Here is a 23380-nt window from a genome sequence, read left to right as displayed (position 1 = left end):
TGTGTGAGTGAGTGATTGTGTGAGTGAGTGAGTGTGTGAGTGAGTGAGTGAGTGAGTGTGTGAGTGAGTGTGTGAGTGAGTGAGTGAGTGAGTGAGTGAGTGAGCGAGTGAATGGGTGGGTGAGTGAATGAATGAATGACTGCTGCCTATTCTGAGTGGGTGCTGGCAAGATGGAGAGAGAGCGGAACTGAGTTACAGGCTCTGCTGAAGGGAAAGTCAAATGAGAGAAAAAAGAGAGATGATTGTTGGCATGGCGAGATGGAGGGAGGAGGAAAGGGGTGTAGAAGCGATGGGATGACGAGAGAGAGGGGAGGAGAGGAGAGAGAGGAGAGGAGAGGAGAGGAGAGAGGAGAGGAGAGGAGAGGGGAGGAGGAGGAGGAGGAGAGGAGAGGAGAGGGGAGGAGAGGGGGAGGAGGAGAGGAGAGGAGAGAGGAGAGGAGAGGGGAGGAGAGGAGGAGAGGAGGAGGAGAGGAGAGGAGAGGGGAGGAGAGGGGAGGAGAGGGGAGGAGGAGAGAGGAGAGGAGAGGGGAGGAGAGGAGAGGAGGGAGAGGAGAGGAGGAGGAGGAGAGGAGAGGAGAGGGGGAGGAGGGGGAGGAGGAGAGAGGAGAGGAGAGGAGAGGGGGAGGAGGAGCATGAAGGAGAGGAGAGTTGGAGTGTGTACCCCTCTCTGTCTCCAGAGGCCTCTGTTGGCTCTGCATCTCAAATTGATTCCTTCCTTTCCCCTCTTTCCATCTGTTGCTTCTTCCTCTCCTCCCTCGGCTTCTGTTCATTCTCTCCTCCCTCGGCTTCTGTTCATTCTCTTCTTCCTCTCCTCCCTCGGCTTCTGTTCATTCTCTGCCCTTGCCTCTCCCTCATCCTCCTTTTCCTCTCTACCATTTTTTTCTCTCTCTCCTCATCTTTTCATTTTTCCCTCCCCTCCTCCGTCTCTCTTCTCACAGATACCATGATGCCCAGGACGTCACGAGTAACTTCCTGGGGGCGATGTGGTTGATCTCCATCACCTTCCTGTCCATAGGCTACGGGGACATGGTGCCCCACACCTACTGTGGCAAAGGCGTGTGTCTGCTCACGGGCATCATGGTAAGGGTGCCTTGTCCTGCTAACCCATCCCAAGCCCTCCCTCCCCGCAATGCCACAGTGCTATGGCCCCGGGTGTGATGGCTGTGTTTTGTGGAGTGTGGAGGATGGAATTGTTTGGCTAGTCTCTCTCTACCCTTGCATTGGTGATTGTGCTGGGTGGGATGTGTAGGGATGTCTGAAGTTAGGTGTTTTTAGACGCCGTAGTGTAATCTACATAAATCAGCATGTCTTACATATAATTACATGCTGCCAGCTGTAATTGTGGTTTGAATATAGTAAAATGGGCAATTTTGTGCGTTTTGTGTGTGTCAGAGTGGGTGTGTGTGTGTGTCAGAGTGGGTGTGCAGCTCCCTCTCACATTCAGGCAGATGCCTTCCAAGGGCGCTGTTGTTGTAATGTAGAGACGCCAATAAGACCCACCGTCTCCATGCTGCTGTGTGTATGTGTGTGTGTGTGTGTGTGTGGGGGGGGTTCCTCTCCTCTGAAACAGTTGAGGTGAGACGGTGAGACATTGTCGTCCATCTCTGCTGAGAATACAGTTAGGAGAGCAGAACAGAGCAGAGCTGAGCTGAGCAGAGCAGAGCAGAGCAGAATGGAACAGAGCAGAACAGAACAGAATGGAACAGAGCAGAACAAAACAGAACAGAGCAGAACAGAACAGAACAGAACAGAGCAGAACAGAATAGAACAGAGCAGAATGGAACAGAGCAGAACAAAACAGAACAGAGCAGAACAGAACAGAACAGAGCAGAGCAGAACAGAACAGAACAGAACAGAGCAGAACAGAATAGAACAGAGCAGAATGGAACAGAGCAGAACAGAACAGAACAGAGCAGAATGGAACAGAGCAGAACAGAACAGAACAGAACAGAGCAGAATGGAACAGAACAGAGCAGAACAGAACAGAACAGAGCAGAACAGAGCAGAACAGAACAGAGCAGAATGGAACAGAGCAGAACAGAACAGAGCAGAACAGAACAGAACAGAGCAGAATGGAACAGAGCAGAACAGAACAGAGCAGAACAGAACAGAACAGAGCAGAATGGAACAGAGCAGAACAGAACAGAGCAGAGCAGAACAGAGCAGAACAGAGCAGAATGGAACAGAGCAGAACAGAATAGAACAGAGCAGAACAGAACAGAGCAGAACAGAATGGAACAGAGCAGAATGGAACAATGCCAGACTTCTAATAAGACGGCGAGCGGATGTTTTGACAGGAGATGTGCACTCACAGGATGGCTGATGCCACCTGACAAGCTGCTGACACATTTGTGCCTTGCCCTTCACACACATAGGTGACTATTTACCCTGTGTGTGTTTGTGTGTGTTTTTATTGACACTGAATATAGGACATTAAAACTTTGGCAAGCAAACAACTGTGCCAACACAGTTTATAACGATATGAAGATTAGTTTGATAAAAACACTTACTGATGTGCAGGTCAAGTTATAATTTAAGATCAGTTAAGTTAGGTTGATTATCCATTTGCAGTTGGAGCCCGTAGATGGCCGGGAATCTTGTGCAAAGTATTACAGTAGATAGATAAATAGATACTTTGTTCATCCCGAGGGAAATATTCGTTTATTTTAGTAATTTTAATGACCTTCATAAAGTGAGGGAAGGGTTAGGGGCACACTGCTTCTCCTGAAGATGTGAAAGAGCACATACTGTACACACATGTACACCAACCACCCCACTCTCACACTCATGTACACCTCCCAGCCCACTCTCACACACGGACACACATGGAATGGGTCTCTTGCATTTTCCTGTAGTCTTCAAGATGGACATGATTGGGCTTTCTGTCTCTCTCCTCCTCCTCCTTCTCTCTCTCTCTCTGTCAGTCTGTCTTTGGTCATGTTTACCGACTCTTGTCTAAGCCTTTGGAGATCCCTTCACATCTGTGCTGAGTGCCTGCTGGAGTCTGCTCTCTCAGCCCATGCTCTGTTTCCCAGGCAACGTCGTCTTCCAGGCAGCGCTGCCACCGCTAAAGGCACCTAACCCCAACCCTAACCCTAACCCATGCCTAACCCTAAACCTAACCCCAACCCCAACCCTAACCCTAGTGCCTTCCAGGCAGCGCTGCCTTGAAGACAACATTGGGGGCATAAAACACCAAGAAACGTCTCGTCTCCCAGCATCCCTCTCCGTGGGTGTACATGCTCCTCTGGTGGTGGGGGAGACAGTGCCAGTGAAGTGTGTGTTTGGATGTGCACAGCAGATGTGAATGTATGTTTTGTCTATGCGTGTGTGTGTGTGTGTCTATGTGTGTGTTTGTTTAAAGGGTGTTCTATACACTGGACTATTTTCTTCACAGGTTTCACAGGGAAGCATAAAATACTGCATGTGTGTGTGTGTGTGCGTGTGTGTGTGTGTTTGTTTTAAGTGTGTTCTATACACTGGACTATTTCTTTACGGGTTTCACAGGGTATAACATACTGCATGTTTGACCTGGTCAACTCCATCCCCCTCTTCTCTCTCTCTTCCTCTATCCCTCTGTTCTCTTCCTCTCTATCACACCTGTTCTCTTTTCCTCTATCCCTCTGTTCTCTTCCTCTCTATCCCCCTGTTCTCTCTTCCTCTATCCCTCTTCTCTTCCTCTCCATCCCCCTCTTCTATCTATCTTCCTCTCTATCCCTCTTCTCTCTCTCTCTTCCTCTCCATCCCCCTCTTCTCTCTCTCTCTCTCTCCCTCTTCTCTCTCTTCCTCTCAATCCCTCGCTCTGCCTGTGAAGATCTCCCCATCAGGTGCTCCAGAGCAGCAGAGCAGTTTAGTGTTTGTCCTCGTCAGATTCATCTGTGTCTGTGTGTTTGTGTGTGTCTGTGTGTGTGTGTGTGTGTGTGTGGGGGGGTGTTTACAGGCATCCGGCTTGTGTTTCTCTGTTCTTAGAATACATCACTTGTACTTCTTTCACCATACTATGTTCTCCTTTAACTTCTAACACTTCTCTTTTCACTTCTTCTTCTGTCTATCTCTATCTTCTATCTCCCTCGCTCTCTCTCTCTGGCACACACACACACACACACACACACACGGAAACACACAGAGTAATACAAATATAATGCTTATAGAAACACACACTCTGTCTGGGTATGGGTTCAGACATACACAACCACTTATAAACACTTGAAACACACACACACACACACACACACACACACACACACTCACACTCACACACACACACACACACACACACACACACTCACACTCACACAAAGACACACACCCTCCTCCACATTCACACTTCAGGTTCTTGACATAGACTCCTAATCCCTGCTAACTCCCACTCTCTCTCTCTCTCTCTCTCTCTCTCTCTCTCTCTCTCTCTCTCTAACTCTTTCTTTCACTCTGTCTCTTTTACCTGTTCACTTAATCACTATCCCAAAGCTATACACTGCAAGTATGCAACCACAAAGTGTAGCTCCTAAAGCATGAGTGTGTTTGCAGGAAGCCAGAGACTTTATCAGACTAAAGTTTCTTTCAGTCGAATGCTCGTTTGTCATTGGCTGTTTTTTGTTCTGTGACCGTATGTAAGCACTGGGAGAGAAAGAGAGAGAGAGTGAGGGGGTGGAAAAACAGGAGAGAGAGAGAGAGAGGGAGAGAAAGAGCGGAAGAGAAAATAGAATAACAGTACACCGTGGCTTCCACCCCGTGCTCAAAGTGATTGTGATGGCTTTCTATAGGTGCAATCTGAAGCCGAAGCTGTGTTACTATGACAACACCGAAGGCCAACGCGGGTGGAATATACTACCGCCCTGGGGGCTTGGGGGTGTGGGTGGTATTGGTAGAGGAATATACTACCGCCCTGGGGGGCTGGGGGGTGGCAGTACCAGAATGGGGAGGGGTCTGTGTGATTATCTCTGAGTATAAAACAAGTGTGTGTCTGTGTGTGTGTGTGTTTGTTTTGCTACTCCCACACAAGGCCACTCCACAGTACCGGCACTTTTGGTGCCAGGATCCCTTTGAGTCGAGCAGACCTCCGTCTAAAATGTTCAACCGGAGATCACCCCCCCCCCCCCCTTCTTTCTCCCATTCTCTTTCTGTCAGCCTGGACCAGCATGAATTTATGATGACTTACTCTGAAGCTTTCTCTCTCTCTCTCTCTCTCTCTCTCTCTCTCTAAAGTGTCAGATAAGAAGAAACAGGTGATGAGGTCATAAGGGCTCCCTGTGTGTACTCAGTCCAGTTTTATAGACAGCACCGTCTGGACGGAGGGCCATCAGGGTTAACAAGCTCGCAGTGTGATCAAATATGAACAGCCAAAGATGATGCTAAAAACACGACGGCAGAGGGATCCATAACTAATGTGTTATTACTCCAAGCGGGAAGGGGCCACCCTGGACAGATGAGATCATGGCTTCCATAGGGAGGTTTAAGAAGCTCCGTTTACGCTGCTTTCCGTTTGTACTTTCAGGGCCACTTCTTTAATGTTTTAGCAGGGACACCTCCCAGTGCACCTCACTTTAGCGTAAAGGCCTTTTGGGTACCTACACTGTGCACACAGACAAACACACAAGCATGCATGCACATCTCTGATCACACACACACACAAAATATCTTGGTGTGGCTTTCATGTACTATGTGTGTGAGAGAGGGTTAAAAGTTTTTCTTTTCCCTTGAGTATACTTCTGGGAAGTCTTCTCCATCAACCATAGGCACACACACGCACATACAGTACAGAGAGAGAGAGAGAAAGAGAGTAAATAGGAGAAAATCACACATTTTCATCACAGGTTTGAATCCAAATGAATTTCTCATCAGGCCACATTAAATCACTATTTTCTCTTTCTCCTGTCCTCTCTTATTTCTTCACTTTCTATTTTTCTTGTTCACTTTCTCTTCATCTCATTTTCCTAGCACTGTCCCAAACTCACTCACCTCACTTATAACCCCCTCTCTCGCTCTCTCTTTCTCCCTCCCTCTCTCTCTTGCTCTCTCTCTCCCCTTCACTCCCTGTTTGTTCACACTCCACGCTAGGGCTGGGCTATAAAACGATAGTGATATGTTTCGCAATAGACATGTAATCAATATCAATAAAAAAATATGTTTGATAGAACATTCGATAATTAAAAGCAACACACACCTCCCGCCTTACGTTGTCCATAAATAAATAGGCTAAATATATCTTGCATTGTAGCTAGTATGTGCAACTCTACCAGAGTAGGCAATAGAAGTAGGCCTACCTCAACACAGACTCTCAATGAGTCCTTGCCCCGTGCTCTCCCTCTCTCTCTCTCTCTCTCTCTCTCCCTCTCAACAGGCGCATCCCTCCTCAGCATGCACATGTAATGCAAACATTCACAATCGTGCAAGACGACTGGCTATATTGCTATTAAATCCGGTTAGCATCATTAGCACGCTGCACGAATTTGTTCAAAAGTGTTGCATTCAAATTGACAAATTGCTAAATTCTAATAATCTCAATCCCGATGCAAATGGAAAAGTATTTTCCAAGACTCAAAAGGGCCTGCCCCAAGGAGAAAAAGTATTAATTTGAAACTTAAACACACGTGGGAAAACTGAACAGTCTAACCAGTAGACTATGATAAACTAGCAAATTAAGCTACTTTGTTTACAATATTTCCAGGCTTCAACCAGTGCTGCTTTTCATGCATATTTATTTAAGCTATTTGAGTGTTTTTCATGGTTGTGTTGCTATTTCTTTTCCCTGTTTGCTTTGATTGATAACTGAGGTGATTAAAATCAGAGGAAGATTAAGTTTAAAATATAAGTGTTTAAATTGAACTTTTTTTCCTTCTGGTCCTTATCTGAAATAGATTTAAAAAAAAAAAAAATCAATAATTATCGATATTGACTGATATGAAATACTTGTAGGCCTATCGTGATACAGTTTTCAGCCATATCGCCCAATATCGCCCAGCACTCCACGCTGTCACTTCTCTTCCTTCTTCTGCATTTCACTTCCACCCTAACATCCTCTCCTAATACTCCTGTTCATATTTATCATTTTGTCGTTTTAACAGAAAATGGACTCTTTCTCTCTGACATTTATACCCAGAGAGATTTGCAACCCACTCAAGGCACACATGTACACACTCTTTCCACCCTCCTCTCTGTCTCTCTAATGGAGTGGACTTGATGGGAGCTCTGTCTCTTGTCTAATGGACTACGGCCTGCACTGAATAATTGTGTCTTGCACATCTTCCTCTGTTGGTCTGTTGGTTTTGCTCATTTTATCCATTCTCCAACCAACCAAGCCCCCAAACACACACACACACACACGCACCACCAGCATCATCACTGACCTCTCGCCTCATTTCTTCTCTTCTCTCTCTCTCTCAGATGTCGTTTTGTCTCTATCTGTACCTCCTTGTTTCTCTCCCTCTCTCTTAATGTCCTGCTCTCGTCTTTCTCTTCTGTTTGTTCCAGGGGGCAGGCTGTACGGCACTGGTGGTTGCCGTGGTAGCGCGGAAGCTGGAGCTGACCAAGGCGGAAAAGCATGTGCACAATTTCATGATGGACACGCAGCTCACAAAGAGGGTAACTCTCCCTCACACTAGGGCTGCACGAATTCTGGATAAAATGAGAATCATGATTTTTTTTTTGCTTTTTGCTTAGAATTGAGATCACGATTCTCTCATGATTTTATGTTAGGAATTCATGATTGTGAAATTTTGGGTCCATACCGATGTTTGCAATTACAATTTGGCCAATAACTGATACTAATATTTTCTATTTGTTTGTTTACTACGTGTTTATTTTTTATTATACTACTTATTGGCAGGGAAACAAACATTTTCATTTTTTTAAAAAATGAAAGAATTCAACCATTTTCAACCATTAACAACATTTAGCTAGTGCAGAATTGATGCAACAAATCTGTAAATGTCATATTTGCAAATGCCAGAAAACAGGGCCTATATATTGGTAACGCCTGTTTGGGTGCCTCCCTAACATTCACACTCCTTTTACCTGATAGCCTACTGAAGGAAATACAAGAAAATGCCATATATACATTAGCACATACATTTTGGAGGAAGGGAATGTTCTTACTTATGCAACAGCTTCAGGAATCTGATATTGAACATAAAACAGTATTTTTTTCTGTGCATTTTCAGTACAAGATGACTGCGGTACTGTAGGTAGACCTCTGTATAAGCCAAACATTTGACATGCTAGCAACTAGTGCTATTTGCTAAAATAAATAGCCTACAGACTTACCAGAAGTGAATGAACTGCATTTGTTTTTGTGACTCGTGTGTTAAGTGCATTTTGATTGTCACAGACGTAGCCTATTTTTCAAAACGAGTTAAGGAGTAGTCCCCCTCTAACTAAAACTCTGCCATCATGTCTTGACTGACAGTTGTGATAACATGTTACTAAAGTAAAAGCTATTAGATTGTAAGCTGCCTGTACTCATTTTGTCCATTTCATTCGTCCTAGCGCAACTTTTCTGCTGCCCTGTCATTCATCATTTGGTCTCAATGGGTTTGCTTTCCTTAGTGCCGGGTTTCTGCTGTTCTCTCACATGGTGTAACCCCGCATTGTAATTTTTATTAAAGGAAGAATAGGTCTTGGAATTAACACTTGTGTTGATGTCTACAAAAATTTGGCAGAATCGCGGTTGTTCTCAAATTAGATCGCATATAGGTGTGAATCAAGATTGCAATTTTATTACAGTCAACTGTGCAGCCTTACCTCACATACAAACATTAGCTAGATGTACTGCATAGCGGTACAAAATATGACCGCCGTTCAGTCCTGTACATCCGTTCCGCGAAAATAAATCACACTAATCAATTTGTCTCCATCTTTTAATCCATTCGCCACTCTTGAAACTTTTGTGTATGCTTGTTTGGCATGCCTGTGTGTGTGTGCGGCTGCACAGAAATTAGCCTACTGACGCTGAAAAGGTGAATAGATTGTAGAATAGCCAAAGAAGTTGTAGCATTGTTATAAAACCTTTAAAATCTCTAAACAATCACAAGTAGGGCAGTTCATCACAGTTCATCCATTGCAACTGGATTGATGAAAGGTCACTTACACCTGTAGGCTACATTGTATTTGTGAAAAGCAAAAGGTATCAGCATAATGTTATATTTTTATTTATTTATTTATTAACAAAAACATCTGTCAGTTCCATGCCGTTTTCAACAGCTATCAAAAACAAAGGTCATTTTTGGATAGATGGATTTTTTGTGAATGTTTTTTCTTCTACATAAGATTTAAGTCATCTTTAGTTCATGTGATACTTTATTGTCAATGCACAAATTAAGTAACAGTAGTCTGAAATGAAATGCTGTTTTACATCTAACCAGTGGTGCAAATAACTGACATGTCCAAATGGGCCTTGATGAAATGCGTCGCTAGACTGTTCATACACATTTTAACGGGCCAAAGTTGAAGAGCTGTTGTCCGTTATTGTTAGTTGCAAATATAGGCTGATTCATGTTCCCTTGCATTGTGTAACTGAGGTCCATGGCTAGTCTGGCTTTCACCAGACCAAGCTCAATCTTTTAAGAAATCAAAAAATAAATAGCGGGCAGATCAGGCTGGGTTCACCCAGCCTAGTCCATAGGCACCCGATATTGTTTAATTTTCCGATTGAGATATCCACGCTCTGGCTATTCTAAATGCAAAATGCATCAGGAGTTATGACAAAACTGTAACTAACAAACTAGATCCTAATAGAAAGCTGTTAGCTTCCCTAAGCTACAGGTAGGCCTATAAGGTAGGCCTATTTACAACATAAATTGTCAATAGGCTATGCTGGCGACACAAATAAAATCTTCTTTGGAAACCAATGGCTTACGCCTTAGAGTATCAAGCGGACTTAAACTGCCATATCGTGGCGAAAAGTTGTAATAAAATTCACGCAGCTCCATGAGTCAAGGAATGCGCGAATGAAGTAGCCACTTCTAAATGGGACCCACTACACAGTAGCTTAAGGTGTGTTGCTAAAGCAGCCATAATGAAATGAAGGTGTCATTGTTTGGATACTTCACACACACATGCTTTTTAATCTCACAGACTACAACTACCAAGCTGGAATCAAAGCACATCGATTCCCCTCTCACACCCTGCACGCACTTAAAACAAATGAACAGGCGTCTCAGTCTCACGCATGTATAGGCAAAACTGTATCAGACCCGGTTAACGCGTTGGTAAATCTTCCATTGCACAGAATGATTTTTGTAGCACGTGCAACAAACGATAGTCGAAAGATACAATTACAGTGCTGCTATCAATTTGCTTGGTATAACCGCATTTATAGTTTTCTACAAATGCAATCAATCAAATTGGCCTCCATCACTCAACCAACGCTAACGGTAACATTATTGTACCTAGGTCCTTATTGATATTATAAGATTAACGTACCTGCAGTAAAAACCAAGCATGTCCGATAAACATTCTCAGATTTATTTCGGCTTCAAGAAGAAATGGGAATTACATTTCATGTGAACATCGTCCTATACTTATTAGACGTTCTCTGCGGTAAACTACAGTCCTTGTAGGAAGCGTCCATTGTTTTTCCAACCCACTTTTAACTTCCAACAAAATTACGTCTCACTGCAACGATGCGCCATCTAGTGGACAAACGACTACGTATCGCGAATACTGGAAATGCAGCCATGATGATGATGATGAATATTTGGCTTTCTTTTAATCCTACTGAATTTGTAATTATGTATCGGCCGTTCTAATACCGATAGTATGTGCGTGCCTGTGTGTGTGTGCATGTGTATATGTGTGCACCGCCATCTACAGGCCAATGAGTGTACACTCATCTAAATGTACACATAACCTACATTTGTTTAGACCCCCCCATAGATGAAATTCTACGAAACTTGGCATACCCCCAGAAAATGCCAGGTCAATCATACACATAAAATTTGGTGCAGTTCTGAACATCTTACCTGAAGATAGGGGCGATTAAAGCAGCAGGGGCGTAGATTTGCGTGGGGACCGAAGGACGTGTCGGTGGAATATCGTAGGCCTACACACTCTTCACGCAACACATGACAAACTAGGCTACACAGTGTAGTTAGATCAAGTTGGACAGTAGCACATTTTAATCATGGATAGTAGTTGGACAGTAGCACATTTTAATCATTTTATATATCTATAAATATAAAGTGAATGGTGAAAGTTGAGTGTTTTTTTGTTTTTTTTTCGGACCAAACCTACGCCCTTGTAAAGCAGAATAATATTGCATTTTTCATTTTTTACCAGGGGGGTGCAAATCCCAAATGAGTGATTATGGGCCAGGTTGATGTGGGCCCTTGAGACCAACATACCATAAAAGATTCTTCATCCTCAGTGCCACGGTTCAGGTAGTTATTTAGGAAAACGCATTGGGGGTCCGGGGACGAAATTTTTTTTTTCCGTAAAAGTCTAGTGGGGCTACATACCCACCAAATTTCATGTGCCCCGGTGGTTCGGTGTCCCGGGTATCGTTGACCAAAAATTCAGGAAGTAGATGACGAAAAAAAAAAAAAAAAAAAACTTTGACAATCCCTATATGAGCATATATAGCTTCACTAGCGGCGGCCATCATAAACACACACACACACACAGCTTCATAGGGATAAGTCAAGCATGTGTCTTTCTACACAGTTATTAAATACATTTCCCAAAGCACCCTGTCAACTGTCACGGGACTTTGTTAAGTTCCTAAAATTGGGTTCTGTTTTTGATAAGCTTGCCCTGTTAGACTCTGCAGCCCATGATCTCAACACAGAGAGGTTATCCTTATTTATAAGTCTTGGAGCAGTCATACACACACACACACACACAAACACACACAGTACGTTCTCCTTACCAGAATGAATGCTATTCTATATTGATGCCTCTCTGTCTGAACAACATTAGTAATTGGCTCATTTCAAATACAGAACTCTCCATATGTTAGAAAACTGAAGCAGGAGTGCTAATCAGAACCCTTTTGTCAATTTGATCTTCAAACAGGTGCTCTTTTGTAGAGGGGGCGGACATATGATCAAAAAGAAAAGAAACAAAGACAATGCTTTAAAGCTAAACACTTACGAATGCCTTTAATGGAGCTTGGCAAAGAAGCTAATAATTGATTTTTCTATTTCTTAGAAAATAGTGTTTTTTTACTTCAAAACTGTTTCTGTTTCTTTCCATATGCTATTATTGTATTGAGATGTTTAACATGGTGGTGGTATGGTTAATATATTCCATGAAATGTATGAACCATACGTCAGGGCTGGGCCACCTAAAGCAGCACCATGGACAAAGACCATAGCTATACTCACAACCCAGCTGTCCTCTTTCGGACCATAGCTATACTCACAACCCAGCTCTCCTCTTTCCTCTCTCTCAATTCACAAATGTCAGCCTATCTCTCTCTGCCTGTCTGTCTATATCATAACCTCTCTCTGTCTCTCTTCTTCTCTCTACCTCTTTCTCTCTCTCTCCATCCACATACCCTACCTCAGCTTCCCTTGACATCTCTCCAGACATACAGTATCTCATCCACTCTCTCAATGTCTCCTAATGCTGCTTTCTCTCTTTGTGTATCTCTCTGACCATCTGCACATATTTTAGCCTCTCTCTCTCTCTATGTCTGTCCACCTATCTTTCTCTCTCTTTTTCGTAGTCTCTCTCCCTCTCTGGATGCTTTCAATTTTTTATGCTGTTGAAAGACCCAAGTTTCAGAAATAGCTCTCCCTATCAAATATGTAGGGTACATCATGGCTGCGGGACAGCAGGAGGGCTGGGTGATCAATAATTGCAGCACGTAGAAAAAAGAGAAAAAAAAATCCACTGCCCTCTCCAGGATGGGATTGGGTCTCGTCACTTAAAAAGTTTATAATCCGCCGCGCGCAATCGCTCTTCCAGTGTGGCTATCTGCCATCCACAAAAACCTGCTCCGAATCAGAATCGATAGACCTAAATGTAGTTTGGCTCTTAATGTGCCAAGGCTACGAAACGCTTCTGCTGCTGCTATGGTTACAGAGAGGGGGTGGGACTGGTAACTTTGAATAATGGAATGATTACTTCACAGACCTGTTGCCGTGGAGACACCACGTTCAAGTGTTTATCTTAGATGGATGACAAAGCTGAAGGTGTTTCCCCTGTTTTTCCTACATCGGTAATTAGCGTGCAACCCCAGGAGAGTGCTGTTAGCGCCAGGCTAACAGAAACTAGGTGCCTTCGGACACATTGAGCAACCTAGCGGGTTGACAGGCACATCCTGTCAGCATTTTTTTTAAAAAGCAACTGGATGCACAATGTATGTTGCAATATGTGCATATGACCATTTGTGTACATTTCATTGTGTGTGTGTGTGTAAGTGTGTGTGTGTGAGTAAGTGAGTGAGAGAGAGAGATAAGGATGGCAGAAGATTTTTCAGGAATTACTGAAGAGCCTGTGGCCCCATTGATTTCTAATAGACTCCTGTCGTCTCCTCTAACTCTTCATGACACCACTGACCCCGATGGCAAATCGTCCTCATGAGATCAGACTCACAAAATGCCACCGCCATTTCAGTGTGTTTATTTGTGTGTGTATGTGTGTAACTCTGTATGCAGTGTGTATGTGTGTGTGCATTGTACACAATCAGCTTTTTTCCAGATCCACATGAAATCATTCGGACATCTCCAACTCAAGGTCCCTTGTGTTTTTTACGTGTTTTTCTCTGTGTTTTCACACTGTCCATCTTTTCCCCCTGAGTCTCTATATCTTATATCTATATCTTATATCACTATATCTTTCCTACTGGTTGCCATGCTTATGAATACGCTAAGAGAACTGTGTATTGTTGTAGCATCCAGAGCTTACACTAGGTACCGGTACTGCACAGACAGAAATGAGAAATTTGACTCGTCCTGCAATATGTGCATTTTTGGTGCTGAAACAAACATGGCATAAGTTACATATTAAACACACATGGCATACGTTACATATTAAACAAACATGGCATAAGTTACATATTAAACACACATGGCATATGTTACATATTAAACACACATGGCATACGTTACATATTAAACACACATGGCATATGTTACATATTAAACACACATAAGTTACATATTAAACACACATGGCATATGTTACATATTAAACACACATGGCATATGTTACATATTAAACACACATGGCATACGTTACATATTAAACAAACATGGCATAAGTTACATATTAAATACACATGGCATACGTTACATATTAAACACACATGGCATACGTTACATATTAAACACACATGGCATACGTTACATATTAAACACATTTGCAATAGCCATGTTCTGAGTGGGTGTGGGGGAGCAGCGGCAACATGGCAGCCTGGGTTCACACCCTGAACTTGCATGACACTTCAAAAAGCATCCACAAAAACAGCCACTTTAGTTTACAGTACTTTTGTGAATGAGGATACTGGATATGGGAGTTACACTACTGCTACTATGCTACTGTCCTAAAAGGACCTTTGAGACTTGCTAGGAAAATACAGTTGGACAACGTGATCATAACAAGCAGTGGCCATGTTTTCACATTCAAGACCACAGAGGGTTCCAGACACGTATTATTACTGACTGAAGAGCATTCCAATACGTACAAGCTGCGTATCGTCCTAATCTTGACGTTCATCGTTACACCCCCCTTTTTAGGGGAAAGCAAATTAGCATTATGTCATTGATTCCAATGGGAACCTAATTAGTTTCCAATACCCTAATGTTGAGGACGAATTTAGCTCATAGCTAACACTTCCCATAAGCTCCAATGTAAAACGGTTAGCTTGCTAGCTAACTGTGGCACTTTAGTATAACATAGCCAATTATCTCACCTAGTTGTAGGAAATACGATCGTATAACAAGTGATAGAATTAAGGGGTGACTTGGTTAGTTGACGTTATGACATGTAAAGTTAAGCTTGCCGAACTATACAGTCAGCCACGGGCAGCTTGACTGTGACTACATTCGTGACACTCCTGTTAGTAAACAGGAAAGAGCAAAAAATAGGCATGTAATGGTCACCTTAACCCCATAAACACACAGATAACTCTTACACCAACCTTATACTAACCTTTTATTCCAGTTTGTTGACAGATTTAGTAAGTATAAGCCCTTTTCGCTCCCCACTTCGATGCAGCCCTATAGGTTTCCATTCAAACGGTCATCTTTCCCCTAAAAGGGTGCCGCTTGTATGAGATTCATTATGTCATGGTAGCAGCGCTATACTTGACAACATTCAGAACTGCAGTAAAGGCCGAGAGAGAACCTAGAAACCGCCGCTAACTGCAGCTAAGACATTTTGTTAACTATCCCACATACTAGAGCCCGACCGATTTATCGGCGGGCCGATATTAGGCCAGTGCAGGCCAGTGAACCCTTCTTCTTTTTCGGTGAGCTTTTTTTTGTTGGCAGTTTGCCAACGGAGTGCATTACCACCATCTGCTGGACTGAGGTGTAATGGCAAGTGTACCCTTTAGCCTCGTTCTGGCCGCCCGGTGAATAAGGCGAATAGACCTCTGAAGTTCGCATACAAAAAAGCTGCCATCTTTGAGATCCAGTAGGATATCTGCCGATTTTTCCTACGGGAAAATAACATGGGGATTTTGAATTATCGCACCTGTTAAACTCTCGCAGGGACGAAAAAGTCTGAAATGCAGACGTTTTCCTGAACACACTTTTGTCCTCTGCCTTCAAGTGGATACTGTGATCTCCGGTACGTGAAGGCGGCACACTTTGATTTTTGCTACCCCAGAGCTAACTTGTGATGCAACTTGCCATTAAGTTAGTTAGCAAGTTAGCTCTGGGGTATCAAGATACCGGATCTATATCGGATATATGGGCAAAGATGGTAGCTTTTTTGTAGGCGAACTTCAGAGGTCTATGGTGGTTATCAAAGATGAAAGACCGTACACTAGGCTACTTATTTCATTTTTGAAAATACTGCATGAGAGCCTTTCAGTAGGAAACCAGAGAGGCCTATTTAAACAGATAATGTCCCACCTTGATCAAAGCTTTTTACATTGTGTTGGTTAAAATTGGGTATCGGCCAATATATCAGTTATCGGCTTTTGAAATACTCAAATATCGGTATCGGCCTTCAAAATCCCATATCGGTCGGGCTCTACCACAGCAGTAGGTGAGGAATTCAAATTAAGGATTTCATTTTGGCTGATTGCAAGACCTGTTACTTTCCAGGTCAATGACCTGTCTATCATTCTGTGTGTGTGTGTGTGTGTGTACGTGTGTGTGTGTATGAGAGAGAGAGAGAGAGATCATTTCCATCTATGTAAATGTCTGGATGTCTAATTCTAATTCCACAACACCATGCTTTCTGTCTGTCTAGACATGAAGACATTTTCTAAAAATGGCAACAGGATGTGTCTCAACCTATTGCACAATGTGTGGAAGGCATTGGGTTTCTGCAGTGGCGGATCTAGGATTTTTTCTAAATTAAGGGCCATAAAGGGGTCACACACTCAGAGTGGGGCCAAGTGGATGTCTGACATCCTTGCACAATTCCCTGCACAATTCTCTGTACTCAAATTCAACCACAGAGTATCGTTATTGGAAGTTGATATTTTTTTGACTCCCAAACACTATTTTGGTTGTTATGGGAACAATCAGGGACAGTGACGTTGGTCGGAAACCTCATTCATAACCGCAAAGAACGAGAGAGAACCTCGAAACCGTTGCTAACCGCAGCTAAGGCATCTCGTTAAGTAGCCCACATAAAGCAGTCAGCGAGGATTTCAAATTAAGGATTTAATTTTGGCTGATTGCAAAGCCTGTTACTTTCCAGGCCAGTAACCTGTCTATCATTATTTCTGTGTGTGTGTGTTTGTGTGAGAGAGAAAAAGAGAGAGTGAGAAATGTCTTTTTTTTTTTTATACCGGTATATCCTCTAAACAGCTCTCTGTGCAAGTGTCTGTCTGTTTTCTTGCCTCACATCCTGCCATTAGATGCGGGGAGTGGCCATAGTTTCATTACGGAGACAGCAGGCTGACCTCTGCTAATGAATCAGGTTATCAGAGAGCTGAAGCCCATGGCTCTGGACGGAGCGCCCGGTCTGGCTCCCTCCCGCACGCGGCCGCGCAAGTCAAATCAAAAGCTTATTAAAAAGGCACAGCCCGCTGCTTTGTGCCAGGGCCATTGGGAACATAATTGTTCTTTTCTTATGAAATTGCATGTTGCTTTGAAGTCTCCTCAGCCATTTCTCCTTCTACCAGACCATTCTTACCCCCCTCTCTCTCTCTTTTCTTACGGGGCCAGAGAATCCATTCATTCTCCTGGCTGCTGTGTGGTATTTCATGAGAGGGCAGACATTAATATGGAGAGAGATATGCACACAGGGCGGATCAAAGGGGTCATGGGTGCTTTGTTATTGATGTCGCGGCAGGAAAACCATGGAATCGGCCACACATTCCATAATTAGCGTAAATAGCTTTCAAATCAGAGGCAGAGCCTATTACTATACTGTTCTTTAACGTAATGAATGGAGTACAATAGACATGAAGAAAAGGATGAGCAGGATGAATATTCAGTCAAAGATATTTTTACTTCAGGCCCAAATCCAACCATAACAGTCAGTCTCAAGCAATGATGAAAACCCAGTGTTTTGTGTGAATATGATCTTGTGTCTCGACATACAGATGGAAAGAAATGAATTCAATACAGTGTACCAACACAAGGGGATCAAGACATACACAATACAGTCATACTGTAGTACAGAGATGCAGCATCCAATTATTGTGCCTTTAGAATTAACATGGAACATTTTGGTTAACTTTCTATTTCATTTTTAGTATAGCATCCTTTATGTTTTTTTTCAAACGTGTTTATAATCAGAACCACTTAAAGCTTAAGGAGTCTCAGGAACTTTTATTTCCAGAGAGTGCAAGTGCTTTATCAAAGACACCAATCCACTCCCCTCTTTTCAACCACCTCCGACGGTAAAGCTCTTTGCTTTTCTTATCCACTCTAAACTCCCTGGCGAAAAAAGCTTCCGGTCCCTTCACAGATAAGCCTCCAACATCGGCACATTGTTTTCATCAGGAAATTATAAGGGTTGACTCAACAGAAACCCATCTATTAGCCTACTGCAACAGATCCATACGTTAGCAGGCATTTATGTTCAGCACTAGGGTGGACTCTGTTTTATGCTTTTTATTATTCACTATTCCTCATTGTTTTTGTTTATGTAAAGCACATTGAATTACTCCTGTGTATGAAATGTGCTCTATAAATAAACTTGCCTTGCCTTGCCTTGCCTTGCCTCTTGTTGTTTGGGGCCACCCTAAAGGTCTCTGCTGTCTGCCTCTGTATTTTTCTGTATCTGTCACAGGGTGTGGCTGGGGCTTTAAGTGTCAGTAGGTTCCCCTGATTCCCCACACACACACACCAATACAGCAGTGTTCCTATCGTTCACTGCGTTCTCTCTGGAGGCTCACTTCCCAATCTCGTTTGTTACACTGTAGGCGCTGTGTTAACCTCTTGAGTGTAGAAGGAAACAAAAAAATATCCTACGGACTAATTACTTGTGGTAAACATACAGCATACTGTATGTCTGTGTTCAGCCTTTATGCTGGCGCTTTATACCAACGTTTTGCAAAAGAAAACGTCTGGTTGAACTGTGAACATGTAGAATTATAGTAGAATACAGTATGTTCATGTAGAATGTAGAGGAGGAAGTGGTTGCCGCTCATGTTGAAGTGTATTTATGTGTGTGTTTTGTGTGTCTCTGCGAGTGTGTGTGTGTGTCGGAGGGGTTGCCTGGGTAGTGTTTGTCCCAAGCTGATGCGGTTGCCGTGGCGACCTGTGCTCCTCAGATAAAGAACGCGGCGGCTAACGTGCTGAGGGAGACGTGGCTCATCTACAAACACACCAAGCTCGCGAAGAAGATTGACCACGCCAGGGTCCGCAAGCACCAGAGGAAGTTCCTGCAGGCCATCCACCAGTGAGTCACACGCACGTGCATGCACACACACACACAAGCACATGCACAGGCACATACACACACACACACCAGCACATGCACACACACACAAGCACGTGCACACACACACACACAAGCACATGCACATACACACACACACACACAAGCACATGCACACACACACACGCACACACACACACACAAGCACATGCACACACACACACACACAAGCACATGCAAACACACACACACAAGCATGCACACACACACACACACACACACACACACACACACACAAGCAGCCGTGGGCAGCCGTGGCCCACTGGTTAGCACTCTGGACTTGTAACCAGAGGGTTGCCGGTTCGAGCCCCGACCAGTGGGCCGCGGCTGAAGTGCCCTTGAGCAAGGCACCTAACCCCTCACTGCTCCCCTCGAAGGCCGTTGTAGCAGGCAGCTCACTGCGCCGGATTAGTGTGTGCTTCACCTCACTGTGTGTACACTGTGTGCTGTTTGTGTTTCACTAATTCACCGATTGGGTTAAATGCAGAGACCAAATTTCCCTCACGGGATCAAAAAAGTATATATACTATACTAAGCACATGCACACGCAATATGCCCAAGCACATGCACACGCAAATACAATATGTTTGCATTATCTAAGCACACCTTAGTTTATGCGCCCACATACATACATTCATTTTACACAAACCCCACCCACACACCCCAACATATAGGAATTTAGTATAAAGCCCATTTTAGGTGGATATACATGCATAATGCATATGAAAACTCACAACACACATAGTCACGTCCACACAGATGCCATCCTAGATCCACATTCTCTTGCCTAACAACAGCACCTCCCTGGCCCACATTTCCTCCCTCGTCGTTAAGGGAACGGGGGTCATTCTGCTACTGACCTGCTCTCACTTCTGAATGTCTTGCACTAATGCGCTAATAAGGCACTCAGCGCAGAGCAGACTAGTGTTTTCTTGCACAGTGCCTTTCAAGTGGCGTCCCTTTTAACCCCCCGCGACCTCTTCAAATTGGAACTGATTTAGAATGGGGGGCCTGCAGCCATGCTAACCGCGTAGCCAGCAAGCTAAAATGTTCCACTTGGCCGTTTGTAACTTCAGGTACAATTGTGTGATAGTCTACTTCTCTTTTTGTATTAATTGTGTAGTAGTCTTCTACTTCTACTGTTTCCTGTGCAGAGCTTTGTCTATCTGTGTTGCTGTGTGTTGGCCTGGTTTAGTGCATATGGACTAGGGCACAACTTTATATTAGTAGTTTCTTTCATCTGCCACAGTACTGAGGCATTTTAATGTTCTGGTGTAGTTTTTTTCTATGCTGTAATGTTTAGCAGATTTAACGTTTGGCTCTTTCCATTGACTGAGGACATTTTTGTGTGTTTGTAGGCTTCGCAGTGTGAAAATGGAACAACGCAAGCTAAGTGATCAAGCCAACACTTTGGTGGACCTCTCAAAGGTGAGCGCTCACAGACACCCCAAGCAGCCTACAAATCTTTCATCCTGCACACACACATGTCCAGACACACACATGCACATAAAACAGCAACTTGATTTCAATTACACATTTGTTCACACGCTTACACAGGCATAGCAAATGCTTAAAATGTACACCCATGCACTTAGACAATACAATCAGTACAATCTTTGAATCTGAGATACACATACAGTACATACATACATACATACATACATATACATACATACATGCATGCATACATATACATACATACATACACATACATACAGAACCAGTGGGCCGAGGCTGAAGTGCCCTTGAGCAAGGCACCTAACCCCTCACTGCTCCCGAAAGGCCCCGATGTAGCAGGCAGCTCACTCGCCGGGATTAGTGTGTGCTTCACCTCACTGTGTGTTCACTGTGTGCTGTTTGTGTTTCACTAATTCACCGATTGGGTTAAAATGCAGAGACCAAATTTCCCTCACGGGATCAAAAAAAGTATATATACTTATATACTTATACTTAACAGCTGGTATGCACAAATCACCCCTCAGGAGCTAATCAGTCCCTAATGATAGTGTGACACACACATGACAATGACACACACATACTCTTGCCCTCCCCAAATATATCTCTGCATTCATCTGTTCCCATGCTGACCCGTTTATTTCCGTGGCTTTGCGTCTCCTAGCAACCAGCACAAGTGTTAGAACAGGGACGGCATAGAAGGCAAGGAAGACAGGCAGTGGAGAGGAATGAGAGGACAGAAAACATGCATGTTTTGAATGCTTCTGCTTGTGTGTGTGTGTGTGTGTGTGTAAGGAAGTGTGTGTAAGCGTGTGTTCCAGTCACACAAACCTACATCAGAGCCATTCCATGTGCCCTGCCATGGAGCTGTGTGTATGTCTCTCTGCTGGCAGGGCTTGTGCCTTTTATGTTATCTTGATTTGATTCTGTCTGGCCCGTGCTCCCGATTCTCCTGAGACGCTCGGACGCGCCGGGCGCCAGGACGCGCTCCAGTAATCCCCAAACTGTGAAACGAGCATCCAAAACAAGCGAGCGTGCGGAGAGCTGTCCACTCAGGGCACGGCCGCACGTCCGGCGAAGATGGCTGGTTATCTGTGACAGCAGTAAAGATCCAGATTCAGAGAGAGAGAGAGAGAGAGAGGGAGAGAGAGAGAGAGGGAGAGTGAGTGACAGAGGGAGAGAGAGAGAGTGAGAGGGGGAGAGAGAGAGAGGGAGAGTGAGTGACAGAGGGAGAGAGAGGGAGAGGGAGAGAGAGAGAGTGAGAGAGAGGGAGAGGGAGTGAGAGGAGAGGAGAGAGAGAGAGAGGTTTCTGGTGCCCCCTGCCCGCCACTGGCATCAGTCTGTTCTCACCAGCTGCACGCACGCAAGCACCCTGAGGCAGCCGTGTCGGAGCCACTTTGATCGTGCCTCCCATGGCAAGCAGATAAACTCCTGCCCTCCTGCATCACAGCTAACTCACAGCCACACCTCTGAAGCCAAGGGGGCTAACGTTGGCGTGAAAAAAACATATGCCTTTTAAAATGTTCTTCCAGGTGAATATCAAGTCCAATATTAATTCGGACACATTCGGATTCCGATAGCCTATATCATGATATCAATAATATGGCTGAAGACGTATTACCTGGCTCAGGTCTCCACATTTTCGAGACTCAATTTGGCCGTGAAAAGACCCAAAGCTAAAAACACAATTTGTCAAAAGACCCATTGGGTGCAGCGCTGACGGCGAGCCAGTTTGCAGTTAGTGGAGGGTGCTAAAAGCAATGGAGCCTCCTCTGCCCTCGCCGCCTCTAGTGCCACCACTAGCCTTGCAACTAGTCGCTGTTTTGCCACATAATAGGGCACCTAAAGGGAAAATAACAAAAGCAGACGACTGATCTTGAGTCAGTAGACTGCGGCTCACCTCCGAGACAGTCCTTCCATACATGTCACAGGTAGAACTCCTCACGCAAATGTGACAGCTCTGTCAGCATATTGTCCCTCTGGTTTTGCTGTACACAGGTAAGCAGTGTTTAAGTTTAGACAGCAGTGGCTGGAGGAACTCCACTGCTTTACGTAACGTTGAGTCCTTTAACCCTCAAGCGCAGCGTGCAGCTTATTCTAGGGCATCAATTACAATTGACCAGTTTTACACGGAGTTGTTTTGACAGCACATGCTGTGTGTTTCTGTTTTGTTTATTGCGTTGAGGCGCTTATTGATTGTATGGGAATAATTGCTTAAGAAATTATTCATTTTAGCCTAGCTGCTAAAATTCAGGAATAAGAGGGCAGATTAGTACAAATGTGTTTATTTTGTGAAACATTTAATAAGCATTTCTTCTGCTAAATTTCCTGGCTGTACTTCTGTGAGGAGAACCAAACCTACTAGCTGTTGGAGAATTGAGTAGCTCAAAGCTTACAAAGTCAATAGGCGTCCCTGTGCACAAGCCTTTAGTGATACAGGTGCAGGGGAGGCAGGTAATCCAAAGTGAAAGACACTGATCACTATAAACCTAGTTTTACATTATTTAGAGCGAACAACGTGTTTCGCTAAGCACTTTTGGACAAACTTAAATGGTCTTTAGTAGGCTACATTCTACAGTGTTCTCAATATGTTGATCTTTAGTAGGCTACATTCTACAGTGTTCTCAATATGTTGATCTTTAGTAGGCTACATTCTACAGTGTTCTCAATATGTTGATCTTTAGTAGGCTACACATATGGGAATGTGTGTGTGTGTCGGAGGGGTTGTTTAGTAGGCTACACATGTGGGAATGTGTGTGTGTGTCGGAGGGGTTGTTTAGTAGGCTACATTATGGGAATGTGTGTGTGTGTCGGAGGGGTTGTTTAGTAGGCTACACATATGGGAATGTGTGTGTGTGTCGGAGGGGTTGTTTAGTAGGCTACATTATGGGAATGTGTGTGTGTGTTG

At 43.9% G+C, this 23380-nt stretch overlaps 1 protein-coding gene across 2 annotated transcripts in view; it reads left to right on the top strand.

The window, feature by feature from the left end:
- Positions 1-23380, top strand: part of kcnn3 (potassium intermediate/small conductance calcium-activated channel, subfamily N, member 3) — a 70948-nt gene that overhangs the window by 43666 nt on the left and 3902 nt on the right. For both annotated transcript variants that reach the window (XM_048261355.1, XM_048261354.1), the window contains 4 exons: positions 939-1080; positions 7474-7584; positions 18851-18978; positions 20376-20445. In XM_048261355.1, coding sequence (XP_048117312.1) covers positions 939-1080; positions 7474-7584; positions 18851-18978; positions 20376-20445 — 451 coding nt within the window. The remainder of the gene's footprint in view (positions 1-938; positions 1081-7473; positions 7585-18850; positions 18979-20375; positions 20446-23380) is intronic.

Source organism: Alosa alosa, chromosome 13, assembly GCF_017589495.1.
Source record: "Alosa alosa isolate M-15738 ecotype Scorff River chromosome 13, AALO_Geno_1.1, whole genome shotgun sequence".
NCBI lineage: Eukaryota > Metazoa > Chordata > Actinopteri > Clupeiformes > Clupeidae > Alosa > Alosa alosa.
Note: the sequence above shows the minus strand (reverse complement) of the source record. Positions and strands in the feature narration are given on the sequence as shown.